Source organism: Myotis nattereri (genome assembly GCF_964212035.1).
Source record: "Myotis nattereri genome assembly, chromosome: 4".
Taxonomy (NCBI): domain Eukaryota; kingdom Metazoa; phylum Chordata; class Mammalia; order Chiroptera; family Vespertilionidae; genus Myotis; species Myotis nattereri.
In genome coordinates, this window is record NC_138079.1 from 108,434,873 (window position 1) to 108,448,885 (window position 14,013).

A 14,013-nucleotide genomic window follows, 5' to 3' on the forward strand; every position below is an offset into this window, starting at 1 on the left:
AAACACCTGCAATTCTGTAAAAGGTATCATGCTTCTTTCATAATATCCCTTTTGCCTAAAATGCCTTGGTACCTTTCTTGCAAATCTTATTATCCTGCTTTCCTAGGAAACAACTAATCACCCCCTCCTAGATTCAGCTAATCTTAGAAGCATTTTATGACTCCCTGGCTCTCAAAATTCTTAAGTATCCCTTAAACTGCATGTGCTCCTAAGTGCTGGTTTCTTATTTCGCCTCCCCTTTATCACAGGCATCTCCGACTCCACGCACAGCAAATGCTGAAGAGCTACCGGTTGAATGAAAAAAGGTAACAACTGTCAGCATATATGAGGTGACTGAATCCAAAGAACAATACAGAACAATGTTGAGGACGAACCATTGTAGAACACCGATATTCAAGAGGTGGAAAAATTTCGAACCAGTAAATGAGAGGGAGGAAGAATGATCAGGAACAGCAGAAAGGGTAAGGCAATGATGGTAGCTGGTTAGTGTGCTGCTGAATAACAAATCCCTGCTATAAATTAAGCCAGAGTCAGCAGGAAGTAAGTTCAGTCAACATGGTCCTTAATGTGGAGAGATATCCTATGTAACAACAAACAAATATTTTGAAGGAATTTCATTCAGCTAGTATAAAATATACAGACCCACTAAAAACTTTTATTATATTTTTTCTTGCCATATTGTGACTTAACTTGTCTTTTGCAAAATTTAAAGGAAGCAAGCAAACTTTGAATTGTCCCAGAAAAAAGTTTTCTTAAGTAACAATGAAAGCATTACTCATTTAAACCAATATTTTCCTAGTGTTTCAAATCAAAACTCCATACTTTGTGAAACAGTGAAATGAACCAATACTATTAGATTTTAATATTTGCTACATTTATGCATTTTCTGATAACATTTCTTATGTAAAAACATCCTATCATTCTATAAATCTAAAAGTTCTAAAAAAGTTTATTAATTGAAAAAAATACCATAGCAATTGTCTTATGCTCAAGTAAAAGATAAACTATTTACTATCCAAAGTTCTAAATATACCAGATTCTAAATTTGTAGAAGCAAATTTTATTTACTCTTATTCAATAATGAAAACTATTATTTTTTATTTTTTATTTTATTTATTTATTTTTTAAAATTATTTTAAATTAATACTTTTCTAAGTCATTAAAGTTTTATGTTTTATTATTTTATTGACTATGTATCTGTATGTTTACATACTCTTTTTAAAAAATATATTTTATTGATTTTTTACAGAGAGGAAGAGAGAGGGATAGAGAGTTAGAAACATCGATCAGCTGCCTCTTGCACACTCCCCACCGGGGACGCGCCCGCAACCAAGGCACATGCACCTGAGCGGAATCGAACCCGGGACCCTTGAGTCCGCAGGCCGACGCTCTATCTGCTGAGCCAAACCGGTCAGGGCTTTACATACTCTTAAGGTATGGAAATCCACATACATTATATGATCTAATTCATTGAATCAAACCTTTTTTTATTGTTTAAAGTATTACGTCTCCTTTTCCCCCAGATTAACTCCCCCCACCCCCCTGCCACTCCCACACCCGAGGGCAAGCCCTCACTGCCCCAGTGTCTGTGTCCATTGGTCATGCTAATATGCATGCATATAAGTCCTTTGGTTGACCTCTAACCCCCCTCCCCTCACCTTCTCCCCCAGGTTGGACAGTCTGCTCAATGCCACCTTGTCTCTGGATACATTTTTGTTCATCAGTTTAAGTTGATCATTATATCCCACATATGAGTGAGATCAAGTGATATTTATCTTTTGCTGACTGGCTTATTTTGCTTAGCATAATGCTCTCCAGTTCCATCCATGCTGTTGCAAATGGTAAGAATTCCTTCTTTTTTATAGCAGCATAGAATTCCATTGTGTAGATATAGCACAGTTTTCTAATCCACTGATCTGCTGATGGGCACTTAGGTGGTTTCCAAACCTTAGCTATTGTAAATTAGCTGCTATGAACATAGGGGTGCATATATCCTTTCTGATTTCTTGGGCTATAGTCCTAGAAGTGGGATTACTGGGTCAAATGGGAGTTCCCTTTTGGCCTCCCACTGCCCACCTGTTTTCCCCAAATGAAGGAAAGGAGGGGCTATTTTGGTTAAGGCTGTTAAGCCTGACAGGGAAGCCTTCAACAGAGTCACTAGAGTTCAGGACTGGAGTTTCAGCTAAGACTGTAGCTCCTGCAGGCCATATAAAGTCCACAATATCATTTGGTCTGGCCTGCCAAGGCATTAGGGGAGGGTTAATTAAATGTTTGACCTAATATAGCAGCCTAATTTTAATGTTGATAATTTTGTCTATAGCCCATGAATGATATAAATACCCAAATGGCCTTTGGCAGAAAAAAGGTTCCCAACCCCTGCATAACTTATTAATTTTGCTTTACTTCTTCTGTACAGATATTTGCATCTTCTGTGTATGTATTCCTTAGAGTGTCTGGTATTGGGCAAAAGATAGATATTTCTACCTGGTACCCCAACCTCAGAACAACTTTCAACATATAATCCATAATGTTGAAAATATTTGCATCAAATACATCAGATGGGGTGCTAATGAGCTTCTTATACAAGGAGTTCACATAAATTGATAACAAAAACTCTAGGCCCAAGAGGTAAATGGGTAAAAAACAAGAATGGGTAATTTAAAAAAGGAAAAAAAGTACACATAATTAAACATATAATATCCCATTTTACCAATAAACAAGTAAATATAAATCAAGGCAATAATATACCAATATTGGCCTACCAAGCACACAAGGACATTATGTCCTGTTCTTGTGCTGCAAGACATATTGCCTGCACTGTGACAGAGACACGGCACTGTGACTCACCCGTGTGAACGGGTTCTACTTTAATGAGAGGAAAAACCAAGTCATAGTGTGGGTGAGGATGAACTTGGAAATGATGGGGGAAACTACTTATGTCGTTTTAAGGGGCTGAAAGGTTGCTAGGATACTACCAAATATAGTGGTGGAAATGAAAATGTACCAAGTGTCAGCTGATGCCAGGCAATATAACTGGTATCTCTTTACCCTCATCATGATTCTATAAACTTGAAATATTATTTCCATTTTACATATTAGGCAGCTAAGGCTCAGAAAAGACTGCCCATGATCAAATATCTAGAACTGAAATGCAACACCAAATCTGACCATCAGTCCAATGTTCCTTCTAATATAAATTAAGTTTCATCTTACTTGTAAAAGCAAAATTAAACTCTCCAAGAATAAGGGAATGACCAAGTATTGGCAGTCACCTTGGTACAAAATCACTTTGCATCTTTAATAATATATGTATTACATACTCAGCATCTATTACCCTCTGGGTCCTGAGATCTATGTTATATCATTTCATCCCCACAATATTAAGCTGCCTGGATTATTTCCTTTTAACAGAGTCAAACTGAGGATTAGAGGTTAAGGAACTTGCCCAAGTCATAGAAATAAGAACTACAAAGGCAATATTCAAATTCAAGTCTATCTGACTCAGAAATCTGAACTTTTACCACTATGCCGAGTTTGTGCTAAAACTCCAGGATTATCTTCAGTAGATCATTCAATGCTTTCTACTGCTGGCCAAATGTTGCCTGTAAGTACAGTAGTAGCCCCCACAGGTACATATATATAACAAAAGCATATTATATATATAGGGTTCAGTACTCTCCGTGGTTTCAGGCACTCACTAGGGGTCTTGATACACATCCCTTGTGGATAAGGGGGAAATGACTGTTTTATACGGCACATTTTTGCTAAGGATACAGCACTGAGAGCTCTCACTCAGGACGCATCCTGACGCACAGCTACTACTCTTATTAGAACCGAATGCAAGTGCAAATTATGGCACATACAGTCTTTTTTCCTAGTCTTGCGCTTTCTCTTTCCTGGTTATTACTGATACAGCTATTCTTGCTAATCCATCCGATTTGTTTTCTTTGAAACTGAAGACTTACTGTGCCAAGGTAGAATCTCAGGGCTCAGGACACAATTCCAGGATGCTCCCACAGCCTCCAACTATGGGCTCATTAATACTGAATCAGGTTTTAAACAATAATTTTAAAACTGTTTCTTGTACTCTAACAGTCCCACAGATACCATTTTCTGTGTGTACATTATGTGAACAAGGTCAGGCAATGCGCTCCAAGTCACAACCTATCTGTGCCTCATATCTCCTAAAAATCTATGTAGTAAAGTAATCCTTTGTCAAGTCACCCAAGTTCCTAAAGTTCCTTATTGTAGGAGGCTTTGTGGTTAAGAAACGTAAGCCTTTGTGGATAAAGCGAAGTGGTAAGCTGAGATCCCAGGTACATATATTTACCTTTCTTAAACTAAAACAAAGGTGAGAATGGAAAGGCAGTAGGGACGAGGACTTGAGTTTGTTGTTCATGTACAATAGTGCATGGAACAGGGTTGTCACACAATAAATATTTCATAAATGTTGAAGAAAACAATGGTACTTTCTGGATCCTAAGTTTGGGTAATGAATTAGTACACAATTATTTTTCATTTTTGTTTCCCAAGACCTCACGAGATTATGAAACATGGCTGGTACCGGCAGTGACAATTGGTAGGGCGCAGTCCCATGCACAGAAAGATCGCTGGTTCAATTTCCGGCCAGGACACATGCCCAGGTTTTGGCTTGATCCCCAGTAGGGTGCATGCAGGAGGCAGCCAATCAATGTTTTGCTCTGAATTGATGTTTCTCTCCCTGTCTCGGCCCCCTCCCTTCTTCTCTCTAAAAATCAATTTGAAGAAATCTTTTTTTTAAAAAAGGAAAAACTAAAGAAGTACATTTTTTAATAATGAGGGGCGGCGGCAAATTAAACACTTTTCTTCCTGGGACGCCAACTGAATCATCTAGTAGTATTCCAATAGTTATACTGCGTCCTATAATTTTATCAAATTTTATCAGCAATAAACACCTAGAAAGGAACTATTGCCCAAGCCCATCAGAAGTTGCTTTCTTATCCTTTTGATGAATGCATGAAATAGAGGTGCTGTGATTTTTTGTGGGGGGGGGGGGAGGAGGGGTCAAAAGTCTCTTTACAGTGCCAGCGGTTCTCAACCTGTGGGTCGCGACCCCTTTGGCAGTCGAAGAGACCCTTTCACAGGGGTCGCCTAAGACCATCCTGCATATCAGATATTTACATTATGATTCATAACAGTAGCAACATTATACAGTTATGAAGTAGCAACGAAAATAACTTTATGGTTGGGTCACAACATGAGGAACTGTATTTAAAGGGCCAGAAGGTTGAGAAGCACTGCTTTACACCTTCCTCAGAATTGGAGCAAAGCATTTCACACTTAACTATTAGTCAGGTGTTTTGCTCGTATACATTTTTTACTGCAGAGGCCTGAAGCATGGGGAAAACTGTTAGAATTAGTTTTTAGCTTGGTCCTCAAAACTCCTTTTTCATCAACACTCAAAGGTGCAAGAAACAATTTAAGAGTTTTTTCTAATGATTCCTAAAAAGCCCACCATCTCACACATGGCAAAGTTGTCAAATCCTCCCTGGTTCATGCTTTATCTCTGCTAAATCAGAAGGAAAATACTACAAAACCTAAAATCTTTCTGGAATATTTTCAAAAGATGCCTTGTTTTAGTTCACTCGTTGAAAAACACCAGAGGCCTGGTGCACAAAAATTCGTGCACTGGAGTGGGGGTGGGGGTGGGAGGGGAGGTCTCAGCCTGGCCTGTGCCCTCTCGCAGTCTGGGAGCCCTCGGGGGGGGTGTCCAACTGATGGCTTAGGCCCACGGGGAACAGGCCTAAGCTGCAGTCTGGCCTCCCGCTACGGGCGGCAACTGGTGGGTCAACTGGGGAACAGCGCCAGCTGGCAAGTGGCTAGCCCTGCCCCCTGATCATACTCTGCCACTGCCGGTCGCCCCCCTCCCCCCGCCATGGCTGTCCCCTCCCTCTGCCTGCTGGCACCTTCCTTGGCTGGCCTGGCGCCACCTGATTGCTGGCCCTGCCCTCCGCCGACCAGTCATTCTGCTGTTCGGTAGATTTGCATATTTGGCTTTTATTATTATAGAGGATGGGCAATGGTGTAACCTTCCTATTTTGCCTTCCATTAAACTACAGGGTTGTTTTCAAAGTAAAAGAAACAGTAAAGCCCAGTAGAGTTAGTTACTTAACTTTTCCTTGGCCTTGACTTTACCTATAAATGGTGATACTATAATTGCCAATGCACAAATCTCAGAATTCCTAGCCTGCTGCTATGGCCCCTCCCCTGAGTCCCAAATATCTCCCAAAATTCAAAAAAAAAGATGACTCCTTTATTTTTTTACTAGAGGCCTGTTGCATAAAGAGATTCGTGCAATAGGCCTTCCCTTCTCCTGGCTGCCGGCACAGGTTTTCCTCCAGCACCCGGGACCCAGGCCTTTGCTCTGGCTGGAGCCGCCTTCGGTCTTCCGTCTTTGCTGCTCCAGCTCGCCTTCAGTCTTCCCTCCGCTGCTTGGAGCCTACGTATGCAAATTAACCGCCATATTTGTTGGTGGTTAATTTGCATATCATGCTGATTAGCCAATGGGAGGCGTAGCAAAGGTACGGTCAATTACCATGTTTGTCTATTATTAGATAGGATTCGTACTGATTCTTATTGATTTCAGAGAGGAAGGGAGAGGAAGAGATAGAAATATCAATGATGAGAGAGAATCATTGTTTGCCTGCCTCCTGCACGCCCCCAATGAGGATCGAGTCCACAACCTGGACATGTGCACTTGACCGGAATCAAACCCAGGACCCTTCAGTCCACAGGTCGACACTCTATCCCAGGGGTGGGCAAACTTTTTGACTCGAGGGCCACAATGGGTTCTTAAACTGGACTGGAGGGCCGGAACAAAAGCATGGATGGAGTGTTTGTGTGAACTAATATAAATTCGAAGTAAACATCATTACATAAAAGGGTACGGTCTTTTTTTTCCAATAGTTTTATTCAATTCAAACGGGCCGGATCCGGCCCATGTGCCGTAGTTTGCCCACAGCTGCTCTATCCACTGAGCCAAGCCAGCTAAGGCAAAAAGGATTACTCTTAAGACATTAAGCTGTAGGACCCTGTTCCAGTACATATTCTGAATCACTGGTACCCATTTGCTTATTTTTTAATGTTTTAAAATTGATTTTAGAGATAAGAAGGGAGTCAGGAGAGGACGAGAGGGGAGGGCAAAGGAGGGGAGGGCAAAGGAGGGGAGGAGAGGAGGGAAGCAAAAGAGAAACATGGATTGGTTGTTTTCCGAATGTGCCCTGAGAATGTGCCCTGACCGGGATTCAAACCCGCTACCTTTTGGTGTACAGGATGATGCTCCAACCAACCAACCAACCAACCAACCAACTGATCTACACCGGCCAGGGCCCATTTGTTATCAGTAATTAAATGTTTAGAATATTTTCCTTAACTAAATGGAGTATATAAAGCACAGTGAAACACACACAGTTAAGTACACAGTTAGATGTCAGGATGTCTCCAAAATGATTTAACATGTATTTTGATCACTTCCTAGAAAAACGGATTTAAGCAATAGGATTGTGTTTGATTCAAAAAAATTGTAAGGGTAGAATTGAGTAAGAACAATGGTTTCCAACTGTGGCAGGAACAAAAATGTGTTTTAAATGTTGATTCAATTTTCATGAGTTTTTAATCCAGAATGAGAACAGCAGTAATAAACTATACTTCCCCATGTGACCACCAGAAAACAAAACAAATCTGTTTTTCTCTATTCCTGCTTCTATCCTAGGCTCCCCTCTCCTCCTTTAGGAGCTCTGAGTTCGTCAGTCTCTGAAATACAGCTTGCTTATGAAGTCACCTAAAGAAAGCACTAGAATGACAGATACATAGAAAGATAGACAAATAAACATTAGCTGTCAAAAATTATCAGTGCACTTTTTTTTTACATAAATCTGCATGTATGTATGTATGTTTAAAGAGAAGAAGGAAGGGCGGGAGAGAGGATCCAACCCGCAACCTGGGCATGTGCCCTGACTGGGATTGGAACCTGCCACCTTTTGGTACCTGGGACAACACTATAACCACTGAGCTGCACCGGCAAAGGCAGCAGTGTGTGTTCTTTTGTAAGGAATGTACAATCAGCATGCTTCCAAAATAAGAACTAAAAACCTATTGTTGTTTTTTAAATGACCTTTATTCTTCATCAGGTTTCTAAGGAGAGTCTGAATTCCCAGCCTGCTGCTGTGGCTCCTCCTCTGGGTCCCAAACATTTCCCAAAATTCAATAAAAAGGATTACTTCTTTCTTTTAATTTCTTTTTTTTTTTAAAATTGATTTCAGAGAGAAAGAGAGAGGGAGAGAGAGAAACATCAATGATGAGAGAGAATCGCTGACTGGCTGTCTCTTGCACGTCCCTGCTGGGGATTGAGCCCGAAACCCAGGCATGTGCCCTACATGATAAAGGCCACAGGGCGTGTTAAATTTATCCATCTATTCCTGTATCTTACTGTAAATTTTTCAACACTGTTGTTTCAAGGAAATAATCATAGTATACCATTTTTAAAAATTGTTATTTACTGATTTGAGAGAGAGAGAGAGAGAGAGAGAGAGGAGGGGGAGAAACACGGATTTGTTGTTCCACTTATTTATGAATTCATTGTTTGATTCTTGTATGTGCCCTGACTGGGGATCGAACCTGAACATGTCAGGATGACGCTCTAAAAACTGAGCTACACGGCCAGGGCCATAATAATTATATTTTTAAAATATTTCAAATAGTCAAACATTCAACTATCCATGCTCTTTACAGTTTTCTAAAGTTCAAGTCACAAGGCAAAAGTAAAACCTTCAAGAATTTCATTGCCACTCATTACACTAGCCCATGTTTTTATTAGGTGAATCATGTATCCATTGCACCAAGAAATAACCATCTAGTTATCTACACATAAAAAAGCTGGTCAAGAATTTAATTTATGAAACTTTACAAAAATCCAACTTTCATACAAGCAGCTGAACCACTGAGCGGCAGCAACATTGGTGGGTGTTACTTAACAGGAAATGGCAGCAGCCTTAGGAAGAACCAGCTCATTACTGCAGAGTCCCACAGGGGTGCTGCACTAACTAGTTATGCTCAGTTTGACTCTCAACAATCAAGAAGGCTCTAGACATGCAGACCAATAAAATTAAAATTCTGCTTCTCGGCCACATTTCAAGGACTCGATAGACACATGTGACTAACCTTGGGCTCTATATAGACTTTCTAATACAGAAAGACAAAAAAATGATGCTGACAGTACAAACTGCAATAAAAACTGCAATTTTGGATGGGGAGGGGTGTCTCCTAATTTTTTAATGCTAGCAATAAAAAATTTAAAGGATAATAATACAAACACCCTATGGAGACCAGAGGAGACTGGGAGGACATGGCAACTAAATGTGTCATGTATCTTGCATTGGATCCTAGAACAGAAAGACATTAATGGAAGAAATGGTGAAATCTAAATCAAGTCTGGAGTTCAGTTAGTACCACTGTCGGTTTCTTAGTTTTGACAAATGAACCACAGAAATAGAAGATGTCAATAATTGAAAAACTGGGTGAGGTGTATATGGGAAACTCTCTGTAGTATCTTTTCAACTTTTCTGTAAATCATAAATTATCCCAAAATACAGAGTTTAGTAAACACCACCACCAACTGTGGGCCAAACCTGTCCCACAAGTTTCCAGCTGGTAATCATGAGTTAATTCCCATGAACTCAAACCATAAGCACCACACAGGCATTACACATAGCACAAAGGTCAGCAACACACCTGCATGAATCGGAGCAAATATGACCAATTATGAAGGTAGCTGCTATCAAAGTAAGAATGAGTGAGTAAAAGAGCAGACAAAACAACATAATGCATTCTGAAGCCTGACATTCTTAGGAGATTCAAATCTGTTCATATTTGATGTATGGATCTAAAAGGATGACTTATATTTGGAAAGGATACAAACAATAGGTACTGAAAGGTTATGTTGGAGATACAAATATCCATGGGATATCCAGTCAAAAATCCAAGAGAGAACATAATCAAGTGCCCCAAAGTTAAGACACATCATCACGTCCTAAGAAATCAGAAAAGGAGGGACGAATGGCAGTCGGGGCGATCGACTGAAAGATAAGCTCCGAGCCGGTTAGAAAGGCTAAAAGACATCCGTGGCTGAGAAGACTGCTCGGAAAAGTGTAAGGGAGTGATGGAAACAGGTTGGTTAGACCATGGGAAGTCAGATTAAAGAGGGCCTTGACAGCCAACCAGAGGAGTCTGGTCTTCAAGCAAAGAGCAAGGGACAACTAAAGAGTGGTGTGAGGAAGTGGAGTTTTAAGAAAATTTGCTCACATTCCTACTAAAGTAATGTGACAACCGTTCCTCCCAACATCATTCTACATCCCTGCAATGTTCTCAGACATCCAGGTTCAAAGCCATGTATCACCTTCAATCCTTCTTCTGATCTCACCAGTTATTGTTTATGCCTCACAGCCCCTACTGACAAGACGGCAGCTGAGATCTTTGTTACCCTTTCTATGCCTTCCCTACCCTCTCTGGTACTGCTTTTATTGGTGACACTGAACTCTACTGACAAAGAGATGTTCCTAAAGCACAGCTTATAACCAGGACCTCTAAATGCAGAAACCTTTGCTGGCTCTCCCTCCAACCAGCATAAGCACTCGTCTGCCTACCTCCAGGCCTATATTCTGCCACTTCCCAACACCCGTATAATCACTCCTTAAATATTTCCTTGTCTTGCCCACCTGCCTCCTCTGCTCCGAGTGCCTTTCTGTTTCTCAGCTCCATCTTTCAGCCAACACTCTCCATACACAATGACTGAGAGCTTTAAAGATGGAACAAAAAACACCAACCATGTCACTCCTCTTAAACTCTTCAGTAGCTCCTAGCTGCCCATAAAAGTCCCATCTTGGTACACACAGGATATGAAGCTCTCTTTTACCTGACCCCTACCTATCTCTTCAGAGAAACCCTTCCAACCTGTCCACTTATCACTGGGTATTTAATGTTCTAGAAATTCCACCACTATGCATAACATCACATTGTTGCCTATCTCTTGCCTTCACCATGCTGATCCCTCTGCCTTTTCATTCTTATTTTTTGGACTGGCTCTTTCATCTTTTAAGAGTCATAACCTCAAGGTCTTCCTCAAGGAGGCCTTCCTTAATCCACTGTGTTAAGCTAATTATTACCCCTCTAGCCTCCAGGACAATTCAGACATTTTTACTTTAACCAAATCACATCATATTATACATCATGTTTGGGTATGGCCTTTTATTGCCACTTTCTCCAATAAAATGTAAGCTACAACTATTTTTTGTTCACTCTTATACAATTGTACCTAATAAATGTTACCTTCACCAACACTGACCACAAATTAAAATAGGCAATACTGACTGTGTATCAACCAAATGCACATACTTTCCCTACAGCTCAGAGTAAAAATTCAGAATCTTTATGCCTAATAAGTTCAGCATCTGAGAGCCCTACACATTTCATTAGCAGGTAAGTCAACTCCTGGGAGGGTGAAGAATTCCTGATTTAGGATCTGAGAGGAAGTCAGTTCCTGTTACCTTACCTCCCTGAAGTCTTTTGCCTGCTATATACTGGGAGCTGTTCAACCTGGTACAAATGATTAGCAATCTCCTATCTTCAGTGATAATATAGAGTGGATGTCAGGTCTGCCTACACGATGGAGTAGGACACAATGTATACAGACAACAACAAGAAATAAAGCAAGGGACGAGGTGAGTCCTAGAGGTAGCCCCAGATAAGACTTCTGATGGAAAACAGAAGGAAAGGTCCCTGTGCTCACATACTTAAACCAAGGAAGTTTGTTAGGAAGTGGTGTTCATCTTCAGAGACAGCTGTAAAATAGGTCCTGAGGCAGTTTATTCTAAAGGTGTAATATCCATCACAATAAAGCACAAACCCCAAAGGATAACTCCAGTGTGGTGCCTCTGAAGAAGTCTGCCCCCACCCCTCTGATTCTTTCACTCGTGTCTCTCTCCCACCCTAGAGGTGAATAAAAATAAAGTAAAAAAGAATAAAAATAGCTTTAAACGTACCTTTGATTTTTTGTTCAGTGGCCTAAAATAAAAACAAACAAATAAAAAACAATGTAAATATGAAACTGAAAGAAATGGATTGTTATGATAAAATGCTAATAGATTACTATTATATAAGACATATGCACTTTTATAAGGAATTTGTCATTTAGGTGAAATACATTGGAAAAGATAGGCAAAGACAGCATGCTTTTCCCATATATGTGCCCGATGGTCTCTGATACAATGTTTATTAATAAAATTTAAAAAAATGTTTCTATAGATGCAATGCAGAGAAGACACTGTATGACAATGTACAGTAAAAAATGGGACTGCATTTATCACTTAATTTTTAAATGATTTTTATATAATCATCACCTTTCCATTAATGCATCTAATGAGGTCTGCACGTTTAAATGGCTTAAAAAATTGTTGTTTCAAATGATAAAAAATGAATTAAGTTTTCTGAAAGAAAAGCTGAAGATAACACTTTAGCCAAATTAGTAATAATTAGGCTGCTATTACAGTTAAACATAGTTAACTTTTGAGTATTTTTGATTGGGAAAAATTTTCAAATACATGTCACTTCTGACATATCTGACAATTCATTAAAATATCCATGTTCAGAAGGTAAACTCACAGGGACATGAGCCCTGCTTTCCATGCCTATCCTACTTCCACTGTCTGTGACACAACAGGGAGAGGGGCTCTGGCACTATACGGCTTCCTTACGGTGGCTCAAAAGAGAGAACTGATTATAGTCAGAGGCCACAGCAAAAATCAACTTTTTTTATTAAGACCAATTGTATGGGAGTCCTAAAAATAAAAGACACAAGGATAGGCAGGGAAGTCAAGGAAAGGCTGAATTGTAACTGATATCCAGAAATTATTTCTAAGTGAAACATTTCTTAACTGCCTGCCATGGGGCTTGATTTAATAATTCACATTTGCTTGGTCATATAAAATTATTGTTAACAAAAATACCAATTTTTAACCATATCATTATAAAGTTATATGGTAAAGAACTATCTGGCAATTACCTTAATACTGAAGACACACCAAACATTATCTTTCTCCCCGGAGAGCCAGAATCAGTCCAGGTTTTGACATGCTTTACCAAGTTTTAGAGCATTAGTGATATGTTAAATAATGGAGGCCCATCTTTTACTTTATATGGATCAAGTATTTTTAAAAAATTGATGGAAAGACAATGGCAAAAGATGAGTCAATTAGCATGAACACTTAATTTATTTTTGGAGAAACTGTTTTAAAAATCTAGCAGTAGTAAAACAGTCTTAGAGAGAACTCGGTATATAAATACTTTGAAGTATAGAAGTGTCACATCAAACAATAACATACAGTTTTCTAAAGCCAAAAATTTAGCATAAAAATTATTTTACAAGTTGAATATCTTTTTTTTAAACTCTCCCATCTCTTCCATAATTTACTTTCAAAGGAAACTAAGTTACAGTACATAGAACCATGACCACATCACTGAACTCCAAGATACAAAGTGCTGCTCTTCTAGACCTTACAACGTAAAGGACACCTAGCCTGTACCTCCTTTGGAAAAGCTCCATGTTGCTTCAGAACAGCGATCAATCTCATTCAGTTGCCTGTCATCTATAGAGAATGGCAACAAAGAGACACCTGACGGTGTCTGCCCATCAGAACATGGATTAATATAGTGAAGAAATCTAAGTCACGGAATCCAAGCGCTCCTAAGGGATGAGGAGCAGACGGAACTGACAGAGTTCCATTTTTGTAAAATAGATTTCTGTGAACTGATCCAGGACCTAGCATATCACTCAAACTATTTGAGTGTTTGTCTGCACTGTTTGAAACGGTAGCCACTATTCGGACATGGCTGCTGACCACTGATAAATAGCTAGTCCAAATTCATCTGTATAAAATACATAGCAGATTGCTATTATTTAGTATTAAAAAAGGAAACTATTTC

At 39.6% G+C, this 14,013-nt stretch overlaps 1 protein-coding gene across 1 annotated transcript in view; it reads right to left on the reverse strand.

The window, feature by feature from the left end:
• TNRC6A (trinucleotide repeat containing adaptor 6A) overlaps window positions 1-14,013 on the reverse strand; it is a 92,696-nt gene that overhangs the window by 47,721 nt on the left and 30,962 nt on the right. Inside the window, exon 4 of the mRNA XM_081089362.1 lies at window positions 12,075-12,096. Within this exon, the coding sequence (XP_080945488.1) occupies window positions 12,075-12,096 (22 nt within the window). The remainder of the gene's footprint in view (window positions 1-12,074; window positions 12,097-14,013) is intronic.